At 43.6% G+C, this 23,676-nt stretch overlaps 2 protein-coding genes across 2 annotated transcripts; both read left to right on the forward strand.

The window, feature by feature from the left end:
• Positions 1-5,521: 5,521 nt before the first annotated feature.
• Positions 5,522-10,187, forward strand: tm4sf5 (transmembrane 4 L six family member 5; the record flags this gene model as incomplete). The annotated part of the gene is made up of 5 exons (XM_083666397.1): positions 5,522-5,695; positions 7,012-7,092; positions 7,971-8,110; positions 8,703-8,895; positions 9,634-10,187. 5 exons carry the CDS (start codon positions 5,522-5,524, stop codon positions 9,652-9,654), a joined length of 609 nt encoding a protein of 202 aa, XP_083522523.1. The 3' UTR covers positions 9,655-10,187.
• A 5,901-nt stretch (positions 10,188-16,088) lies between these two features.
• LOC310802403 (uncharacterized protein C17orf114-like) lies at positions 16,089-23,586 on the forward strand. The gene is made up of 3 exons (XM_083666736.1): positions 16,089-16,303; positions 21,537-21,638; positions 22,077-23,586. The coding sequence occupies exons 2-3, from the start codon at positions 21,551-21,553 to the stop codon at positions 22,244-22,246; spliced, it is 258 nt and encodes an 85-aa protein (XP_083522862.1). The 5' UTR covers positions 16,089-16,303; positions 21,537-21,550; the 3' UTR covers positions 22,247-23,586.
• The last annotated feature ends 90 nt before the right edge of the window (positions 23,587-23,676 follow it).

A 23,676-nucleotide genomic window follows, 5' to 3' on the forward strand; every position in this document is an offset into this window, starting at 1 on the left:
AGGCTAACATGCTAATTTACAAGGCATTGGAAGGCATTGGATCTTAGAGGTCCTACAAAGAAGGGTTTTTACCACCTAAATGCTATTTCTAATCTCGAAAAGCTCTGCATGAAAGTAATAGTAGTTTCATTATATTTACATAAAAACACATTATTGCACCATTGACACAAGGGATGTACTTCACATTGTAATACTTGACAATATAATGGAATGTAGGCGTAACAGGGTTTGAATTCCTCTTTTTATTGTTTGTTATAATCAAGTTCCATGCAGAAGACTTTTTTTTTTTTAGGATGTGCAAAATATAGAATACCGGTAAATAGATTGTTTCAATTATCATTTTACTTGGTAATTATTTGCTATATTATGCAAAGTATTTGACAATTCAAGAGAGTCATTGGGTGGTTCCAAAGAACGGGTTTGCATGCCCTGTATTGGACCTCCTGGGGTACCCATGTACTGAGAGTCCTCACAGTGCTCCACATGGTTAAAGTCACCCCTGCCTGGGTCTCCCTCACACTGCCCAGCAGAGTCAAGGCAGCCAGGGACAGGACGCAGTAGACTGATATGCGCCTCATAATGACCATAGTCGTCTTTTTCTCTGTTTATTTTTCTCTGTTTATTTTTCTCACTCTCACTTGTCTGTCGTTGAACCTCTGTTGCTAGACGACCTTGTCTGCCTCTCTCAGTTAACACCAATAGTCTCAGTGTGTGTTTCTCCTCCTCTGTGCCTCACAGACTTACTCCTAGCTTGGAATCACTCTGCACCGGCTCGCGTGATTGGACATATTCCTTCTCTCACTTCATAAAAGAGGAGGAACCCAGTGGGTTGGACATATTCCTTCTCTCACTTCATAAAAGAGGAGGAACCCAGTGGGTTGGACATATTCCTTCTCTCACTTCATAAAAGAGGAGGAACCCAGTGGGTTGGACATATTCCTTCTCTCACTTCATAAAAGAGGAGGAACCCAGTGGGTTGGACATATTCCTTCTCTCACTTCATAAAAGAGGAGGAACCCAGTGGGTTGGACATATTCCTTCTCTCTATCGTTTGGACTCCAGTTGTTGATGTGTCCTGAAGAAGGAAGGAAGGGAAGTCTGTGTGTTTATAAAGGCCTTCTGAAGAGGTCATAAACAAAATATGTCAGGAGTGTTCCTGTGCATGCATACATGCATGTCTGTCTGTGTGCCTGGGTGTCTGCCTGTTGTGTACCCCTCTGTGTCGTTTTGTCCCTCAATATGCGCCTGTATATGTCCGCTCCTGGAGCCAGCTGCTGTGAATAAGAGCCACACACCTTTTCTACCAGCTGACCAGCCCATCCTTGGCCACCCCTTTGCCATGATACCTCAGTGATATGAGTAATTCACTTCACACAATTTCTGTAATATAATTGATTTCCTGAATCACCAAAGTAATCAAATTGTATGTATTGGGCGCACCATCTAATCGTGCTAAATTATAGTGCTAATGAAAACTTGCTGCACTATGTCTAATAGGGGCTATTTTGGTACATTGGGGTATTACTATACTTATTCATATTGAAAAGCGTGTTTATAAATGTAATAAATAATAATATTAATAATTATTATTATTAAACATGAATCTATAATGATCACTTCATTGCTTAGGAATTCCATGAATACCACCATACAATCTCACATTTGGATAGTAGCTTTTAGTTTTTCTCTCTCTCTCTCTCTCTCTCCCTCTCGTTCTCTGCCTTTATCACCACCACTATCTCATACTGTATGTCATTACCATGCCTTCTTACACTTTGGGGACACAGTTGCCATCAAACAGCTGAAGGTCTTGGTCCACATCCATTTCTCTCTTAACCAGGGCTTCAACACTGTTCATGGACGTTTCCATGACACCATTATCCATGACCTTGTTGAGGCTGTAGACGCCATAGGTGGGAAACTTATAGCGGAGTTCATATGACATACCATATGTTGACCATAGGTGTTTGGGGATGGCTACCCGGTTAGTGTTGGCCCTATGGAGCTTGTGTCTGCTGGGGGTGACCCCGCTGATCACATAGGCCATGCCGTGGCAGTAGTTGTTGAGGCATCTGCGTATGCCGTCCAGGTAAGGGAGCCAGTGACGGCGGAGGAACTCCTTGGACTGGGGCACCATGTTGGTCAGGGTATAGGTGGAGGCCTTGCCCCGGGGTTGGCCTGGTGCTAGTCAGGGTTCAGCTGGCTGAGCTCATAGGTCATTGTGTCTGTGTAATCTTCCAGCAGAGTCTGGGTCTCCTCCAGGTTCAGGAGGAAGCTCTCCGCTTGGGGAAATGGCTGCATGCTGCCTGTCCCCGAACCACTGGACAGCTGGAGGAGAGAGAAAGGGAGGCCAGGGAACAGATAAAGAGAGAGAGGGAATTACAAGTAGACGTCTGGCTTTATATCGATGGGACCTATTAATTGTCAGGGAAATGTTGTTGTGTGCAATGCTTATCAAGACCTCTAACAGCAATAACTCTGTACTGTATGTCAGTCCACCAGAGTACCAGGGCTGCTATATGGGAGCTCCAACCCCCCCCCCCCCCCCCCTCCATGTCCTGTACACCAGGAGGTGTAGGACCAGAGCCTGCAGGATAATGAAGGACCCTCACCACCCGAAAAACGGACTGTTCCAGCTGCTGCGGTCAGGCAAACGCCTTCGCTGTCATGCAGCAAGAACAGAGAGGCCTAGACTGAGTTTCTTCCCCCATGCCATCAGGTTCATCAACGATGACCCCACCAGTGCCCCCCTCAAGTCACTCACACACTCACTGACATCATAACACATACGCACACACATAATTACCCATTGCAGATTCATCTTTTCACTGTAATTAACTGTACTGTCAACCTGTCATTGCCATTGTATATAGCCATTCCATTGTGTACATTGCTTACACTGCTGTTTATACTGCTGTTTATATTCTATTTATTTTAAAATGTATTGTTACACTCCTCTGTGGCACTGTCACTTTTGCATTTCACTGTATACTTGTATGCACGTGACAAATAAAGAATCTTGAATCTTGAATCTTGCTCGCCTTTCACAGCCTGAAAGCCCTATTCTCAATACTTAACCCATCTATTTCCTAAACAGATCAGACTGCAGTAGACAGGACTAGCAGTAGACAGGACTAGCAGTAGACAGGACTAGCAGTAGACAGGTCAGCAACATGTTGTGTTCCTATCCTCTACCTCGATGTCTACCTGGGTAGTAAGACTGTGTGGCTGTAGGAGAGAGGGAGAGGAGACGCTGGGTGAGAGGAGGGACGAAGACTAGGGGAGAGGAGACGCTGGGTGAGAGGAGGGACGAAGACTAGGGGAGAGGAGACGCTGGGTGAGAGGAGGGATGAAGACTAGGGGAGAGGAGACGCTGGGTGAGAGGAGGGACGAAGACTAGGGGAGAGGAGACGCTGGGTGAGAGGAGGGACGAAGACTAGGGGAGAGGAGACACTGGGTGAGAGGAGGGACGAAGACTAGGGGAGAGGAGACACTGGGTGAGAGGAGGGACGAAGACTAGGGGAGAGGAGACGCTGGGTGAGAGGAGGGACGAAGACTAGGGGAGAGGAGACACTGGGTGAGAGGAGGGATGAAGACTAGGGGAGAGGAGACGCTGGGTGAGAGGAGGGATGAAGACTAGGGGAGAGGAGACACTGGGTGAGAGGAGGGACGAAGACTAGGGGAGAGGAGACACTGGGTGAGAGGAGGGACGAAGACTAGGAGGGACGAAGACTAGGGGAGAGGAGACACTGGGTGAGAGGAGGGATGAAGACTAGGGGAGAGGAGACACTGGGTGAGAGGAGGGACGAAGACTAGGGGAGAGGAGACACTGGGTGAGAGGAGGGACGAAGACTAGGAGGGACGAAGACTAGGGGAGAGGAGACACTGGGTGAGAGGAGGGACGAAGACTAGGAGGGACGAAGACTAGGGGAGAGGAGACACTGGGTGAGAGGAGGGACGAAGACTAGGAGGGACGAAGACTAGGGGAGAGGAGACACTGGGTGAGAGGAGGGACGAAGACTAGGGGCAGAGTCACCAATTTGGGTTATGTCATTATTTCCTCAGTCCCAGCAGCTCAGTAAACGTTTGAGATGAGAGAGAGAGTGTTATGGTTACACATAAGGGGAACCATTGTAGAGGGAGATGCATTGAGCAGTGAATTCTGAATGCAGTTAATAGTGTTTTATTACAGTCCGCAGAACAAAGGAGAGCTACTAACCCTCTGATAGAGATGCATATGAGTGCCTGTCATTCCGTCAGCACTATCTGTGCTTGGGAGAGTAGTATACTGCATACCTGTAGCCAGCTTACAGCCTGTCTCTAAAAGGTCTTACACTACACTACTAGAACAGTGCGTGTTCTAATTTACTGTTCCATGCGAATACCAGCTCTAATGTTAGACTATGTTATGCGTGTTAATAAACCTATAGCAGCAGCAGCAACACTTACTTTGAAATTCAAAATTGATTGCAAATAATGAAACAATACCAAGGATGGAGAGTGTGCATTTGTATTATTTGTATTTCAGACTGTATGTCTTTTTTAAAGGTATTTTAAAGCTGTTATGTTTTCCAACTTCTATTGGTTAGGCTTAGTTTTTGAGATAGGGTTTAGTGATGCCTCATCAGGTTTCAGGACAGCCATCTCCTCCTCTTCGGTGAATGGAGAAACCAGAGTGCAATCCTCAGCCGGATGTAGTGCAAGGTCTCACCCAGTACTTTACACTCTGCTATTATGCTCATAAAGTCATATCACTTGTACACCATTGAGAACATTGCTGTATGGGCCAAAGGTCAATTGACACAAAAGCCATAAGTGTATAGTTAACAGATATCTAGCCCTTATATGCTGATATATTCAGTGTAAGACTGCTGTAATTACATGTTTTTAATATCCTCAGTGTCATTAGTGTACCTGTACTTGTCCCCACACATGCTCCAGTCCGAATGATCAGCCGCTCTTCTGAGAGATTGAGACATCCTACCATGACGTGTTTTTGCTCGGAATCCCCAGTCCACCTACACCCCCCTCCTGTGTTAACAAACCATAAACAACGCTGATATTAACAGGGTACATATAAGTATCAAAGGGCGTCCTTCTTGAATTAGTATATTCTGTTCTGTTCAGCACACTGGCACAGTCCTGTTGCAAGGAAGGATCATGCAAAGAACTGAAGGGTTGGAGAGAAATGGAAGATTTCTTTTGTAGATTTTCTATTTTCCCCCCCCCAAGGTCAACAGCAATAGTGTGGTCCGGCACTGAGAAGAATATACTGAGGAACACTGAGGCCACCTACTACCACTGCTCTGTCCTCAGTTCCAGTCTCCGTCCTGCCGTGTGTGACTGGCTCTGTTTGTCTTTCTGTGTGAGTAGTGACTTGGCTTTTTCTCTCCAATCTTTTTTGGTCTCATACTATATCTGCAGTCTTGTCCAGTCACTTTCTACTTTCCACTCTGAGTGTGTATGTGGTGGTTAACCTGTTCCTCCCTGTTTTAAGGAGGGAGAGTGATAGAGATTTGCCATGTGTTGCACGGGGAAGTGTGCCCGGCTTGTGGGCCTGATCCTGCTGCCCTCGGCGTTCCTGTGCATGATTGCCAACCTGCTCCTCTTCTTCCCCAATGGCGAGAGCCTGGATAACAGCCAGATATCCCTGCAAGTGTGGCTCATGGGGGGCCTGATCGGAGGAGGTCTCTTTGTAAGTATTGAGTCTCGTTCCAGAACACACCCATTTACACTTTACATTTGGTGCAGTTCGAGATATTTAAGAGATTAAGAGTATTATTGCAGTGCTGTGTCTAAAATATGGGATCTCAATTTGATCTGTGTCTAAAAAAATGGTATACCAGTATTGTTCTTCTGTTATAACAGTTTGGTTAACATCAATTAATGGTTATCTGATATGATACAATGGGGAACCTGTACTTCCTCAACTGTATGCTGTTTTCCTCTTCTCCTCTGTGAGAGTGTCATTATTGCTACAGTATAGAACACTTATGTGATGTGATCATTGGCTCAAATTACTCCTTGTTTTCCTGGATCTACAACATACACACTTATATATTTATTGTACAAAAACAAACATTAGGAGTACTCAAATAGTTTGATAGAGTTCATATCAATATGTCTTGAAGATTAAATGGAAGAGAGAAGATGAGCACAACAGTAGAATAAACATATTATATACGATGTAAAATACTATTATTAGCTGGACTGAATGAAGCAGTAATAAATCAGTGGGCACAATCATTGATAGCCATGGCCTGTTTTGTAAGGCATTTCCATCACCTTTGATATACTTACAATAACCTTTGAATCCTAAGCTATTGCAGTCATTTAGGAAAGCACTTAATATTTGGAATCTATTCAATATTAGATTAGATTCTGCCAGCGCAGGAATAAGTTTTGCCTCACATCTTCCAAGGTAACAAAGTACATAAACTTAATTTCCATTCACAATATGTATTAGTCTTTTATGGATATGCTGGACTCCAGTTTCCACAAAGGCTGATTGAGGCCTAGCAGGGTGTATCTCTATTACCAGATATTTGCATTTAGAATCAGTAAACGAGTGTAAACACCCAACGTATCCAAGTTTACATTTCTTTTAACATTTTGAACCCTAACCCATTGTCCATTACATTTTCATGACATGGAAATTGTCCTTTAGCACTCTGGCATAAGAAGGGTAAAAACAGAAATACAAAACATAACACACAAGATTGCTACTAAATGCTAAATGCACTAAATGCTACTATACAGCCACACTCCCTGCACTTTGGAACGAAAGTCAGAAAAGATTCAGGATTAGCAAATATTATCTTAGGCGATAAGGACACACACACACGCTTGAATGTGACCGTCAGATTACAACTGTTATATATTTACCTATTAACATCTTAGTGTTTTACTAGAACTAATTACCAGATTAGTTGGAATATTGTCTCAGTTGTATGAATGATAAATAAGGGAGTAAAATGAAAATATTCTTTTTTTTTTTCTTTTTTTGTTTAGATTCTGTGCCCCAGCTGCTCAGCTATCAGGGCAGGGGGAAAGGGTTGCTGCGGAGCAGGTTGCTGTGGAAACCGTTGCAGAGTGAGTAGAGCCATTTGGAGGAGTTTACAAAAGCAGATGGAACAGGAAATGACTATATTGCCAATGCAAATATTGTAATGGCTGGAGTACTTAGGCAGAGGACTCAAATGCACAACTCAGAGACAAAACTTAAATCCAATAGAATAGTCTTTATTTTAAATAAAGGTACGGTACACAGGTAGGGAGTCAACAGGTAGGCAGATAATTCAGGACGGGTGTAGTCAAAGCAGGGTTCGGTACCCAGGTAGGTAGTTCAAAAAGGCAGGCAGATAATACGATAAGGGGAAGGCAAAAACACACTTGGAGATCAAAAAAGCAGGAATACTTATCACAAGAAAATGCTGGGACATATGACACAAAGGTACAAAGATGAACAGGCACAGAGACAGGGGAACACACAGACTAAATACACAGGGAAGGATGATGAGGAACAGGTGAAGCTAATCAGGGCGGGGTCGACAATCACACAGGCAGGAAACACACAAGGGCAGGTGGTACAGTGTTTGAAACGAGAGACAAAAAATGAATAACATGAAACAAAGACAAACATAAACTAAGAAACAGGAAGAGACGTTACAAATATTGTGGTTTCAACCATAGCTTTGTGTATGAAGTTCTACTAGGTTCTACATGAGATGAGGTAAATATTCTATACCACCCACAACCAGTATCTGACCAAGGTTGTTCTATATTGCCACCCAGTGGTAGTAATATTTCACCCAACCTAATCCAAATTTCAAGGTAGGCCTATAGATTTATGAAGCATGCCGACCTAATTTTTACACGTGTGTGTGTGTGTGTGTGTGTGTGTGTGTGTGTGTGTGTGTGTGTGTGTGTGTGTGTGTGTGTGTGTGTGTGTGTGTGTGTCACTTCAACAGATGTTAAGCTCTGTCTTCTCGTCTGCGTTTGGTTTGCTTGGGGCGATCTACTGCGTCAGTATATCATCAGCAGGTCTGGCTATTGGACCCAAGTGTCAGATTGCAAGTGGGAAATGGGAGTACCCATTCGAAGACCTTGGGTAAGTCTTGCTCTCTCTCTCTCTCTCTCTCTCTCTAGACCTCTCTCCCATTGTGTTTTCATAACTACCTTCTTATCTGTTTATCTTTACATGTATTACCATTGCAATTACATCCAGACGTTCACAGCATTTCAGCATTTCAAACTTCATTCCACCAGTAGGGGGCAGACTAGACTAGTCAGAGACTGTCACAACCTTCAATCAGCATTTCAAGTATTTCAAATGAATGTGTACCAGTCAGGTGAATGACATCATGACAGTGAATGGCAACCCAGAGGAGTGTTGAATCTAGTTTTGGCATTGTCCCTGATTTACATGCTTGAGCATGATGAATACTCACTTTGTAATCAGAGCCAATACTGTGGTTCTAAGAGAATCAGGTTTGACAGTTGATTACACAACACCTGATGAGAGACAGACTTCTCTGTTCTAACCAGTCCTGCTCAATTTCTCCCCTCCTATCTCTTCACCTTTTCCCCTCTCCACTGTCCTTTTCTGTATTTCATCCCCCTCTCCCCTATCCCTCCTCTCTTCTTAACCTTCCCTTCGCTCATCTTCTGACCTGTAACTTCTCTTCCCCCCTCCTCTGCAGTGGGAACAGCAGCTACCTGGGTGACAAGTCTCTGTGGGATCTGTGCGTTGCCCCTGACAATATAGTGATGTGGCACATTGTGCTCTTCGCCATCACACTGTGCTTGAGCCTGCTGCAGGTGGTCCTCTGTGGCATCCAGGTGTTCAACGGCTGCCTGGGCTGTCTCTGCGGGGACTGCCGCGAAAGCAAGGAGGTAAACCTCACCTCAGTGTTGCTGTGTAATGCCGTCCTGTGGGGGTTCTACAAAATGCTGGCTGGTTATTTTTGTGTTATGTTCATAGTGAGGTAGGAGGTGAGGGTAAGAAAGAGAAGATGAGAACAGACCTTGACTACTCTATATAGAGGTAAAAGCACTATGAGGTCATGTAAATGGTGCCTCTGATGTGATAATACTGTATTTGTCAAACTTGCAAACAGAATGTAACTTGCAAATCAGTGTTACCGTAATGCCAATGTAATCAAAAATGGTCAAGCACAAAGATGACGGTATGATCTGAGGCAATACAGTAGAATGACTCGACACAAAGTGTATAGGAAAGCAGCTTAATAGATCTGAATAGTAGAGCTAAAGTCTAGCTCAGCAGAATCCTGCATGAAATAAATAAATCAATGGGTGGCAGAAGATTAAGTTGAGATTTAGCTCCTGGTTGTTCAATGACAGGCATGCACAAAGGTCTTGTGCATAATAACCTTTTGTTCTTTTTTACCCTACACACACACACACTCACACACACATTTGTATACATTACTCATGGGAGGTGATATACTGTACAGTACAGTATCAACTCAGTTATGTAAAACATTAAACATTAACAGTGGCACTGAAATATTAACAACAACCCCCCCAGTGATCAGACAAGCCTACATTGGGGACATTAGCCTTTGAGAGATCAGATTATAAAAGCATGTTTTCCTTTCTTTTTTTCCATAGGATGAAGATGGTGGCTTGTGAGAGGCAGAGAGGGAGTGGAGAAGACTGCCATTCCATGGCCTGTTTCCAGTCGCCAGTGAAATTGTGCCAGGACTCACGCACCTGTACGGCTTCCTACACTTTGTCTGCAAGGAGCTTCTCTTTTTGTGTTCGCACATCATCTACCTTTTTGATACCTTGTGTTAAAATCAAGCCCTCAATGTCCCACAATCATTGTCTTCATTTTCCAAATGTATTATGTCACACTTAGTCCTGATCTTGTTTCCTGTGTTTGCCTGCAAGTTTGTTCAATTATTAAATCTGATTCTCTTTTCATATGAATTATTGAGAGAAGATGAGCCATGCCTATATTGGGGGATTCTGTCATACAGTAGCCTAGGTCACTGAGGGGGTCCCTCCAAGTTCCTCAACCTATTCTAGGTCTTTATTCTATTTCCTTCATCCTGTTAGACCTATCACAGCAACCATTTACTTTGCATGATCTTGTGTAACTATGTACTTTTTTATGATCAGATTCAGATGACAGTAGCCCAATAAATCAACTCAAATATGGAGTGATGCTTTTCTTCCATCTCTGCTGTATCAAGTGGCTGACCTTAAATCGTACCGTGACATAAATGACTGGATACTCTGAGCCAACATTACATGGGACACAAGAAGGCTGAGAGACACTCTAGTACGATGGCCTAATCCCGCTTGTCCCTGTTACATAACAGAAAAAAAGCAAGAAAACAGCAGGGACATTTCCTATTTCCTATTATTCCTACTGAGCCTGCGCATTCAGTAACCCTTGCTTTCATGATTCACTTCAGTCGCTTTGTGAAGCTAAGCAGAATCACTGGCCCACTCCCTGTCAATTACTAACATGTTTTTGCAAGACTTTCTAAAGTTCCGTTAGACGCAGACAGCCAGAACTAATAGGATTGAGTGTCAGCACCGGGTCAGAGGTCAAACCTGACCACTGTGGATACTGTAAGCATTACAGCTGTAAAAACACAGGTGTCTGAAGTACTTTGGTGTAGGCTGTAGTTTAAGCCCACAATCGTTTGTTGCAACAGAGCCGCTTCTTGGTAATTGTTACCTAACTTTCAAGATAAATACCCTTTGCAGCACTACAGCGGGTAAATATAGACACAGTCTCAAGAGGTGTACAGGCATAGTGCTGTCTGACTGACTGATAGGGGAAATGCTGCACATACCCCAGCCATGACTGGAGAGGTGGACAGCCAAAAACTAAAGCAGCCTGGTAAAACCCATGACCAACACTCCCTCAGGGCTGAATGACAGCTCCCAGGTAGCCCCCTTACATAAGACAATGATGGAAACAAAAGTGAGGGAGAGAGAAAGTTGAGGGAGTATTAGAGGGCAATGGAGAAACAGTGGATAGGGGGACAGGGAGGAGAGAGGCATCCTCTGCTACTTCTCATGCAAATCACATACTGAGTGAATGAGACTGGATACCAAACAGTACAAAGGAGTGGAGATGTAAGCTAAAGAGAGAGAGAAAGAGAGGTGGGGAAGAGAGCGAGAGAGAGGGAGGGGAGAAGGGGAAGAGAGAGGGAGAGAGAGGGAGTAAACAGACAAACAGAGGGTAATGGCCAGTGGCGTATGAAGCCAAGGCTTCTGTTATATACGCTTGCTGCACTCATTTATACCCTGTTGCAAACCCATTATTCAATACCAAACCCCTTTCCCGAAAACAACCCCGCAACCCCAGTCCCCCGCCCTTCTTCAGACCCAGACAAGAACAGACATCAAAGAAAACAGCAGATCCAGAACAGAACTGGTGTCAGCTGGTCACAACATCGTTAACAACACAGCATAGAATCGAATGACAGTTATTATACAATACACAAATATGGGCAATGCTTTATCCTATTCTTTCTCATACCCTTTTCCTTCAGACGGTCTCATCCTTCCCTTCTACTGTTTTGTCCTTTCTTCTCTCTCCTTCTCTACTTTCTCCTCTCCTCAGGAAAGGGAGGATGCATAGTCAGCAGATCAACAACCCAGAATTGTATAAAACAACAACGCTGGTGCCCAAAACAGAGGTGTGTACTCAGACAAACTAACTCAGCACTGACCACCCCTGTAATTATACCAGCCATTCCTGACCTGTGCCAACCCACAGAGCAGACACAGAACAACACATAGACACAATGGAACAGAACAGGGCAAGACCGTGGCAACAGGTCTACATTAGGGGAGATTGGTGAAGATTATTTTGTATAGAGTGTCTTTTGTGAGCAAGTGTGAAAGTCCAAAACCAACCTCTCGTTCTGCCAGGCTCTCAAGAAGCATCTGTGGTGACTATTACTGTTACCATAACCACATAAACCCAAATCTCCAGACATTTGTTTGTTACAGAAAGAGTCAACATAACCAGAGATTATACAAGATACATCACATAATTATCATCACAACAACAATATAATGGTCTCACTTAAAGTTGAGGCTCTCTTTATGGAGGGTTTATAAAGAGGTTTATAAGTATTCTACAGACTGTTCACAGTGAGCATTACTAAACATACCCAGAAATTATACAATGGAAATCACATCATTATTTTCACAGCAGCATCTTAATCTTAATTGAGCTGTGAGTAGGAAGGAATTTGAGCTATGTTGTCAATAAACATCAAGAGAAAGAGAGAGCGCATGATTTTGCCCCCTGCCCTCTTGTTGTCTGTTTAAATGGTTTTGTCATGGTTAACTGGTTCTCACTACCTCAACCGTTTTTCGCGGTAACTGGGATTCAACAGTGTGCAGATTTTCTAGTCCTTGTTGTGTTCTGCTCTATTTGTTCCAGTGTCACAAATGATGGGGGGGGGGGGGGGGGGGGTGTAAGATGGGACTAAGAAGGAAGAAAAGGAGCAGAGGGAGGGGAACTTGTCCTGAGGTTACCACTGCTACTGGACACAAGAACCAGCCAAGGGCGAGTTCAGCCAGTCTGACAAGGCCCTCAGCCAACACAAACAAGAGCTTGAGTGTGGGAACATCTTAAGGTCTGAAGGAGGAGGGGACAAGAGGGGGAGGGTGAGAAGGGAGAGAGGAGAGAGGAGAGAGGGGAGAGGGGAGAGGGGAGAGAGGAGAGGAGAGAAGAGAGAGAGTTGGAGGGGAGAGGGGAGAAGGGAGAGGGGAGAAGGGAGAGGGGAGAGGAGAGAAGAGAGAGAGTTGGAGGGGAGAGGGGAGAAGGGAGAGGGGAGAAGGGAGAAAACACTCATTAGACCCACAACACAGGCCTGTCTGATTGACATAAGAGCCTGGACTCAACCTGACTGCTTTCTTATTGGATTGGATTAAATTCAAAAAAGTTCTGGATAAATATACACATTATTTCCTTATCTAGTTGGCTTGTTTCATAAAGGTTAATGGAAATGTGCTTGTGCAAACTATTATAAAACTGGCATCAGTGACCCGATGAGCGTCAAGACCTTCCCCTCCAAATAAATCTCATTGAGGAATGCAGTCTTCAAATGTTTGAGATTTATTGAGCAGAAGTGACATGTAGCATTGCCATTGAGATTGCCATGGCCTAGTAACAGGCCTTCCTCTCCGTCCTACACATTGACAACAATGCTATTCTTGTCCTGTGGTTAGTGGAATGGTGGCAGTGCTGGACTAAATACCTGAAGGGGCAAAGATTCACAGTGGATGAGGTAAGTATGTTCATCTCCGCTTTTTTCCATAAGCCGTCTGATTGGTCCTCCAGTGAATGTATCTGATGTCACAATGATATTTTGAGCCAATAGGCATGTTGCCACAGTGGAGTCCTTGTTTTCTAGAGCTGGGTAAAGGCCTGGTTCAGTTATTGACCAAATTGTCTGAAACACACTGTTCTCCTTATAAGGGGAGGAACCAGCAGGTCTGAAGACACACTGAGGAGGGACACAGAGACACAGAGATTTTAAAGGGGCAATCTGGGATTGATCCATTTTTTGTCTTTCAAACTAATAGCCTTTGACTCTTGAAGAAATATTACTTATAAATGTCTCATGAGCTTAGTTCAACTGTCTTACCCATCAGAACTAAAAATATAAGCGTGTTCTACTCCATTGTTGGTAAACAATATAATTGTAAACAAACACTGTATAGCTTCAAAACATGGTGAAATGAATTATGATTTTGATCTCATGGATGGTCAGTCCTTGCATCCATAGCTCCATCTATGAATTTGAGAGTGGTTATATGTCTTTGTTTACCAAAAGAAGTGCTGGGGTAATGGCTTTGTTGTTGTTTGAATCCCAGATTGGCCCTTTAGTACTGCACAGAAAAACAAGCCTCAGAGCAATATTTCTCAGGGGTATTTGTGGAGAGGCTTTTTTTATTTTTTATTTGAGGACAAAACCGACCTCTTGGCCCTATTAAATTGTGATGAAAACTGATGTTTTTTGACTGATGTTATTTTGACTGCAATGCAAAGCTAATAGTTTACATTTGGCAGTTTGGCCTTTGAACAGGAAGGGAGTTGAGTGGTAACTGGCCTATTGAACATAAGTATAAGACCATTTTGGGGGCATAACCCCCCCCCACCCCTCTTCTGAGTTCATCAATCAAAGTCCAATGTTTGTGAGTTAATGATCCACAAGGTTTTGACCTTACGCAGAGACAACGCCCAAGTTCACATGCTGCATGGCTTCACCCACATCCAGAGAGAGAGAGAGGGGGGGGGGGAGAGAGATGGGGGGGGAGAGAGAGAGAGAGAGAGAGAGAGAGAGAGAGAGAGAGAGAGAGAGAGAGAGACAGAGAGACAGAGACAGAGACAGAGCGTTGCCAAGGATGGGCCATTTAAATCAGCTGAAAATGTGCAGAAGATATAGACATCACCTCTTTATATCCCCCAGAGATAACAAGAGATAGCAAGTCCCTTCTCCTGTTATCAAGAGTGGCTGAAGAAATATACTGTAACCCTGACTGTTACTTGTGCTATTGTTGGTAAGAAATCTCTCTCCTCAAATTCTTCTGGGTAAGTTTCCATCAGAGCAAATCCCTTGGCAATCCCCAGTGAGACACCCTGGATAAGCCATAAACCTGGATAAAAGTGCATGCAAAGCTAATAAACAGCAATAAATAATTTAACAGGTCACACATCACACCCTTTGCTGACCAAAGATCGTCATTGTACATCGCTGCACATCTCTCTGTATGCTACTACACCTTTAAAGGTATGTAGTATGTAGACATGGCATCATAGCAAAACGAGAGACTTTCAAAAAACTGAGATGAAACTGATGAAACAGATGAACCTTTGATGAAAGTTGCTCTGTTTTCACGGACGTGACGTCTTAACCCAGAGTCTACCTTTAAAGGCATTAAGACCTAACAGGAATTTGGTTGGGGACCTTTTTGAGATTAACAGGACACAAATTAAAAACCAGTTATGGGAGCCATTATGGAAGTTGTTTAGAGAACGGGGGACGGTGACAAAATCCAGCCTCCCTCTCCTGCTCTGTTGTCCTCTCACTCGTCGTTACCTCATTCCAGGACAGAATGTGCTTATACAGCTCCCTGAGTTCACTAAGTTTTTCTTTTGAGTGGATGCAGATATGGACACTTGAAGTGAACCCCCATCCGGTCCATTGTGTATATATTATTGTGAATCATAGACATGAAACAAAGTCAGGCACGCTGTGCTGTCCGGGCCAGTGTTGTGACTCAGTTGTGATGGAACAGGGTCGGGTGACTGGATGGATATGGGGAATGGCAGTCGGGGCCGGAATGCTCTCTGATTGTGTCGATTGATGAAGAAACAACATTCATCAGTGAAACACTTTCAAGTAGCTACCCTTCAAGTGTCCTTAATGTGCAGTGAAGCAAAAATCCTGTCAACAACTCAAAGGGAGGATTTCATGACCATTTAGGGTTGAGTGGGGGGGGGGGGGGGGCGGTAACACTGGAACAGAAGTGGACTTGGTTATATGTAAACTTCTCAGAATCTAGATCTATCTAGAAAATGTTAATTCTTCACAGTAAGTGATGTATAATCCAGACTGTTACACTTCTGATCTTATAAAGGATTTCCTCCAGAGCTAGCCTCTCCTATGACTTTCTAGCGAGGCTACCCCTCTCCCTATCACTTCACTCTCTTCCTCTCCCATGTTCATTCATCCCACAAGTCATTCATGATTAGGCTTACCTTTACCCAATTGTCAAACATGAGAGCCTTAATTGCTCATCTATCTAAGACTATTTTAAACTTGATTCGTTTGTAACTTAATTCATATGGCAAGAAGTTTCACATCAAAGATATGGTTGATAACTTCAGCCATGTTCATATCAATCACCTATAAGGACGTGCATCCAACAAAGGCTGGAGGGGAAACGACAGAGAGAGGAACAGAGAAGGAGGGAGAGGAGGGAGAGAAAAGGAGGGTGATAGAGAGAGGGAGGCGTGTCTGGTGGCCACGCTCCAGGGATTAGCTATTTAAAGTTTCAGTCCCTCCATGCGCCCGAGAAACCTTTCCATGTTCATCTAAACACACGGAAGACTCGCACGGACTCCTGTCAAATCCGTGATAGTTAACAACAGTGAACTTGGTTGATGTTTGAAAGTCGACGAGGCAAAGCTGCAAATGGTGAAATTACACAATTGAAATTGGAGCAAGTTGTCTCAAGACGATCATACCTTTTGCGCATTCTTCCTCCTGATCGATTTGCAAGGTTGCTGTATCAGGTAGGTAATTAGGATACGTTCACAGACTACTGTAGCTTAAGTCGTTGAACTCAACTGTTTCTTTCAGTAGATTACATTTAGATTAAAGCAATGTAAACATCGTTATTATGTTAAGCCTACACTCACTGAGCACTTTATTAGGAACACTATACTAATACTGGGTAGGGCCTCCCTTTGCTCTCAAAACAAGCTCAATTCTTCGTGGCATTGATTCCACAAGATGTTGGAAACATTCCTTTTTGGTCCATGATGACATGATTGCATCACGCAATTCCTGCAGATTTTTCAGGTGCACATTCAAGCTGTGAATGTCCCGTTCTGCCACATCCCAAAGGTGTCCTATTGGATTCAGATCCGGTGACTGGGAAGGCCACTGAAGAACACTGAACTCATTGTCATGTTCATGAAACCAGTTTGAGACTACTTTTGCTTTGTGACATGGTGCATTATCATGCTGGAAGTAGCCATTAGAAGATGGGTAAATTGTGGCCATGAAGGAATGCACATGGTCAGCAACATTACTCATAGACTGTGGCATTCAAGCGATGATTGATTGGTATTAACGGGCCCAAAGTGTGCCAAGAAAACATTCCCCACACCATTATACCACCTCCACCATGAGAAGGTGTACAGGTGTTCCTAATAAAGTGTTCAGCGAGTGTATATATTAAACTGTGATCACTTCCAAGAAATAAATTAATTGCATGAAATAATTAATGGCATGAAAAAAATGCATATTCTTAAAACTGTAGCTTGCCTTGGGGAGTGTTGAGGGCTGTTAAGGCTACTTGGTTTTCTGAAGAGGAGGTGTGTCGGAGTGAGAGGATCCCCAGAGAGGCGCAATAGAGGCTGAAATTGAAATTTAGAACGGGTCTATTATACTGGTACGACCGTTTTTTAGGCTGCATTGTCTGTAGCCTAATGTATTCATGTTGATAAGTATGATATATTGGGATACAAACAACAACAAAGCGGTCTCCCTGCCACTTTTTTGGGGTGAACAGCTGAGGGATGGGGCTGGAGATGTGATTCAAATTCATAGACAGAGCTATATATGAAAGGACTGACCATCTAGGTGGGGTATACAGACAGTTCATGCTCATGAGCCATTTATTAAGCCATTAAGTATTCTTTAAGAATCAATGGCTAAATATAATTAATTTAAAAATGCATGTACCAATCCCTGATTGCCCCTTTAACTACATATGATCTCCAGTCACAACTTTTATGTAAGACATTTTCCGGAGAATGATTTCCTGTGAGCACGGCTCCACGGTGATGTGAAACAGTCCTTTATTTATTATTTACATGCGCTCTCGGCTTTCAGAAAACAGTTTGTGCGGAAACGTCTGGTACTTCTCAGTTCAGCAGTGGTGTCCCATTATGAGAGGGGGGGGGTTGGATTAGCCCGGTTGGCATAGTTTTGGCGCTTCATTCAACCCTTGCCCTCATGCACGTACTTCATCAAGACACTTTTCACAACTTGGTAAAACTGAGAATTTTGCCCAGATGGGATATACATAAGACTTGGTTTGATATAAACACATCTGTGCAACTCAACTCAACTCACACATCCAAATAAAGAGAAATAATGTGGTTAGAAATGGAGGCAGTGCTGAGCAGAAGGATCTAGATAGGTAAACAACTGTTTATAGAGAAGTGGTTCAAAAGAAAGTTCTTTCCATTGCTGTTGTGGGTGTGGGCGAGGGCTCCGATGTGAGTGGGCAGTGGGCACAACTACGTCAGAGACTCAGAGCCCATGGCAGGGTCTCTTTGCTGGGTCTGGGGCCCAGTGTTAAGGGGCATTACAGGCTCGGTGCCACGTGTTCCTATTGCACATTTTTTCTTTCATATGGTGTTGAAGACTTGGAATGGATAGGTCATTTCAATGGAAAAACTGAATACTGTGTAGAATTACATCATAGTCGTCTTCGCTGTTCCACCTTCTGTTTGCTGAAAGGTTTATTGCAGCTACAGTATTGCAGAAAAACACACACACACTTGAATGCTTGTTTGACATGTTTTGTTGTGTCATGTATAGCACTGTGTAATCTATGATCTTGTATGCGTACACAAATAGCCTGATGCTTATTATGACCCACCAGGGTAGAAGTCGTGGATAATTACAGTAGAAATGTGAGGTTGAATTCCTCCACTTCAGCTTTGCCTGAAAACACAAACACGCACATACATGTCCCTTGCAAACACAAAACACAAAAGAGGAGGGTAAGACATCTAATGACATTTTGAGTAATACCTTCATATCTGAAGAGGATAAGACTGTGGTGTAAGTAGTTGAGTAATGTTGAGCAATCTTTGTTCTCTGAGCTAGTGACTGACCACTGCATGAGTAACACCACATTGTTCAGAGCTGCACGTCCCTCACGTCACTGTAGTGCCCTGGGCAGGATCTGGCACTTAGAAAAACAAGCACAGGAAAAAAAGGGCCTGGATCCAGCTCTCCCCCTCTCTGTGGTCGAGGTGGGCACTCTGTTCTCTTCTCTCTGGACCAACTGAGTTGTTTTTCTGTTTCTGTTCTGGGCTCTCTGGCTGCTGTTTGCTGCCAGACCCCTAGTGCTAGAGGCAGGCAATAATGACCAGGGCCCAAAATTCCTCACCACTGACCTGGCCATCTAGCTGTGTGTGTGTGTGTGTGTGTGTGTGTGTGTGTGTGTGTGTGTGTGTGTGTGTGTGTGTGTGTGTGTGTGTGTGTGTGTGTGTGTGTGTGTGTGTGTGTGTGTGTGTGTGTGTGTGTGTGTGTGTGTGTGTGTGTGTGTGTGTGTGTGTGTGTGTGTGTGTGTGCATGCATGCATGCATGCATGCATGCATGCATGAGACAGTGTTTGAGTGTGCACAGTGTGGTTATTAATACACAAAGAATGTATTATTGTGCAACTAGCTGTGCAACTAGTGCATTGAAAGCTCTGGAAAAGAAACCTGAACAATTTGTTATCTTTCCTGCCCACCCCCGCTCTCTTTTCCTTAGTCTCCTTTGTACACTACCGATACAATAACAAACAAGACATGTTTTCTATGGTCAAAAGCTGTTCAGCATTAATGGTGTACCCACGCAGAGCCATCACACATAATCTCCACTTCCCTGAGAATTGTCAAAGTGCCTATTGGCTCAATTGGTCAGTCTTTATCTCAAAAGCCAATATGTTTGTAGGTTTATAGATGGCCTAGGTCACAGTAGCCAATACTCTCAACTGGATAGTCCCAACTTAAATATGGGATAGGATTGCCATCACCTGAGAGAGAGACAGGGAGAAAAAGAGAGAGAGAGAGAGAGAGAGGGTTGGATGAATGGAGGAGTGAGGAAAGAGAGCATTCATACAAAGAGGAGCTTTTATTTTTACTTTTGTAAAGGAAAAGATATAAGCAGCTACTTAAAGAAAAGTGATAATTTTTAATAAATGAGAGGGGGGGGGGATTCAGGGTTGGGTAGAGAGAGGGGAGGTTGAGGTAAAAGAGAGAGAGAGAGAGAGAATGTGAGGCTGTCATCCAGCATGACCCTTAATGGAGTGGAATGGGTGTCACATTGATGAGTCCTCCATTGGCCTGATCCCTGGGTGTTAAAGGAGCTCAGAGTGTGCGAACGAGAGAGCTGTCACGTCTCTGTGAAATGACCTCATCACCACTGTGAGTGTGGGAGACAGCTGCAGGAACACAGACACTAGTACTGTAGCAAACAATGACTGATAACCCAGTTAGAGGAGTGTTGGCCACAGATTTCACATCAGGGAAGCAAGGAGGGAGTGGGACAGGCGTGTGTACGTTGGTCATGGGTCAGTTTGTCAGCACCATGTCTTCATCAAGCCTAAAAGAGACCTGGAGCTAATTTGAGGGATGTTTGATGGAAGACCTCGTGAGAGGGCTTTATGAGACCATGGAAGAGGGTAATTACACCCACTGTGCTATATAGAGTCTGTGACAAGGTCAGCAGGATGCTGAACGGCAGCATAAAAGTGTCACTCGAAATAAATATGACTCTGAATAGATCTAGACAACTACACTCACAACACTAAAATAAAGCTTCTAAACATAAGAGCTTACTGGTTCACCACCATTCCATGCTATTCTATAACATATAGGCCAGTTCTGGGGTTAGGTCACCTGAGGTAATCTTTTCACAGACAGAGCAAATGGAAGAGCAACCGACAGCGAAGGCTCGTACTGGTGCTGAAACCGGAGATGGCAAGTTAAGAGGTTAACCCATGGCTGACATGACAAACATTAAGCAGGTGCTAGATCAAAGAGCAAGTGGTGCAGCCTGGGAGCAGATGTAGCCCTGGGAAACCAGGTAGGATGACACTGCTGCCAATCAGTGACAGTGATGAGGATAAAAGCAGGAGGGTGAAGTGTTGCCTCTCTTGGCTCACAAACAAGAAGCCTGTCTTTACACGTCTGTAAACTAACCTGAACCCTTGGAAGTGATATGCAAATTGTAAACCAGCTTAGATGGTGTGTGATAAGGTTGAGTCAGACAGATAAAACTGCCTAGAGCATAGTAATGCAGAGTTAATGTGTTCACTAGCACATAATCATTTTTTAAAATGACTTTAGGATAATGAGTGGCTAATGCCAACAGTACAGTGCTTGTATAGCATGATGAGTCTGCCTGTCCGCCTGTCTTGCGCGCGTGACCTCTGTGTAATTCCTGTCAGGGATTTAATCAGTTCCACTGTCTGGTGGAGCTCATTGACGTCCACTCCTGGATTAGACAATGGGAGGTGGTTTGCTGCTACCGTGTGGCTGGCTACCATGTGTTGTTGACAGACAGGCTAATCTCTGTCTTGTCATTGAACTCTTTGTCCCTCATTGAATGACTGGACTAGCTAATTCCATTATGCTTTGACCGTTTGATGAAATAAGGACCCATCATCAGCCTTGTCTGAGTAAACGTCTGGTCTGCTTGATAGGGGCTTGATAAGGCGGTGGAGTAGACTCACACCCTTTGGAAAATAAATTGCTTGCCTTGTTGGGCAATTGTTTTGTCACTCTTGTTATAGAGGCTAAAATAATCCAATCCACTTAGACTAAGATGTTTTGGCCGTGGTTTCACAAATAATGAAGTTTTTTTTAAGTACGGCTGCTTATATCTTTTCCTTTACAAAAGTAAAAATAAAAGCTCCTCTTTGTATGAATGCTCTCTTTCCTCACTTCTCCATTCATTTCTCTCTCTCTCTCTCTCTCTCTCTCTCTCTCTCTCTCTCTCTCCCTCCCTCCTCAGGGCTCCTTACAACCATGGGTGTGAAGGTACTCCAGTGCTTTCCCTGGTACAGGCGCTGTAAAGAGCGGTGCAAGCAGGGTAGACAGTGCCCCCCAGTGACAGGTAAGAACACTGCAGGGTTCAGGTTACATTATGTCAAATTCATAACTACCCACTGTGCCCAGGGCTGTGTAGTCATGACCATTGACATGTTGCACAAGATTATCAAACATATTGAAGAAGACAAGATGTGTTGAAACAAGGGACATGACCTCAAATGTCTTCCTTGAGCTTCACTCAGGTTGTCAAACTCAATAATACATTTTCTGTCACATACTCACTCTATCCACCTCATTTGCATGTATCATTACGTGCTATAGCGTCAAAACAACACAAAAAAGCACATTATGAAAGTTTGTCTGCTGGCTCAATGACTCATTCTCTCTGCTTTTCAACTTGTCTCCCTTTCCCACCTTCATTTGTCCCCAACACCCTTCCCCCTCTCCTTCCCATCCCTCCATCTTCCTATCCCCCTCTCCTTCCATCCCTCCACTCCTTCAGTGGCAAGAGAGGAGATGAAGCCTCGCCTGTCCTCCACGGTGTCCTATGGCAGTGACGGTGAAGGAGCTGGGAGCCTCAGCGGTTCTCAGATCTACTTCTCCACCAAGGCCCGTCTCTCCTTCAGACACCAGCTGGACAGCAACATCAACGCAGTGGACGCCACCTACTAAGGCTCTAGCACCTCTTGCTCATCATCATCATCATCATCATCATCTCCATTCTACAACCAGCTCTCCTGCTCCTCCACGTCTCATCAGCCCAGAAGGGCTCTGATCACCAGACTGGGAATGAGGAGAGGTTGAATATAGGGAAAAGACTGAGACTTCATCCTATAACTCAGTGTAAATGTGTCTTCCCAAAGCTGGTCCAACTGGTTGAGTCCATCCCAACAGACTGATTCATTGCTAACGTAGAGGCTAGTGGAGTTGTGGCAAGAGTCTACTAATGGAGAAATGTTTACAGCATCATTACCAACAAGTGCATTATTTTTATTTTCTTTGGAGATGGGCTTTTTTTCTCCCCTTTTAGTTGTATATTTTTCTACTTTCCTTTATTTGGTGATAAAATAACATTTTTTGAATTAAACATTTCTGTTTGATATTTACCAGTTTGATAAGAGTAAAACTGGAGGTTACTGGGTTGGTAAAACACTGCGACAATAGTGTCCTTACTGGTGACAGCAATACGAAAATGTTGAAAAACTGCTTCTTTAGTCTGACAGTAACCTCAGTGCTGTTTTTATTTTCAGCTAAAGAATAGCGTGAGAAAGTTGGTCAAGTTTACTTGTCCACTGGCCGTTGATAAAGACAGCAATGTGTTTGTGCCTTTTAGGAAATTGGTTACTGGTCTTCTTTTAATGCCCTACCCACCTGACAGTATGTATGTACTGCACCTACTCACTCCTCACATCCAGAAACAGGACTCAGCAGCTCCATCATCTTAATGCATCGTTCTACATATGTCAGAGAGGTAACTTATTCTGCAAGGCATCGAGATAACAAGCCGCTTTTATCTTTGTTAACTTAGGCATCTGATGGAAGAACATCAATGAGTTGAGCACATAAAGCCTATAGATGTATATGAGAAGACATTACAATAGATTTGATGGCTCAGTTGGGTGAATCCACATCCCACTCCCCTTGTTTCCTGTTTCTACCATTAGTAAAGGAGCAATGCAACTTTCTCTTCTAATTGCATTTTATATATTTTTGTACAAACTGTAGAACTAGGTGTAAAAATTAGGAAATGAGGGAAGAAAATAGAATTGTATGAGACAAGTTATACATCTTGGGCTTTTGTTGTAAGTGTATAATACAGAGTAAAGTATGGTGATTCGTGAGGACTGTGAAACGAACAAAAATGGAGGTTTTTTTACGTAAGCCGAATGTCTTGCCATTTTAACTGAAATCAAAGAACCCCAAATTCCCCACTCCTCACTTTGGGTACTTTCTATTCTTGTTGTCAAGGATATGGATAAAATGTACTAACAATGCAATAACACAAAAAATGAACATCCTAATGTTTTGTGTGGATTCATTGTGCGGTTTCTTATCAGAGCTAACTCACCTCTACACATTGCAAGGAATTGAGCAATAATAGT

The sequence above is a fragment of the Argentina silus genome (genome assembly GCF_951799395.1).
Source record: "Argentina silus genome assembly, chromosome: 1".
Taxonomy (NCBI): domain Eukaryota; kingdom Metazoa; phylum Chordata; class Actinopteri; order Argentiniformes; family Argentinidae; genus Argentina; species Argentina silus.

Bases quoted from the DNA above. Each gene is read 5' to 3' on its own strand.
- LOC310802403 (XM_083666736.1), top strand. From the start codon at position 21,551: ATGGGTGTGAAGGTACTCCAGTGCTTTCCCTGGTACAGGCGCTGTAAA. The intron at 21,639-22,076 runs GTAAGAACACTG...CCACTCCTTCAG, and splicing joins ACAGTGCCCCCCAGTGACAG to TGGCAAGAGAGGAGATGAAG.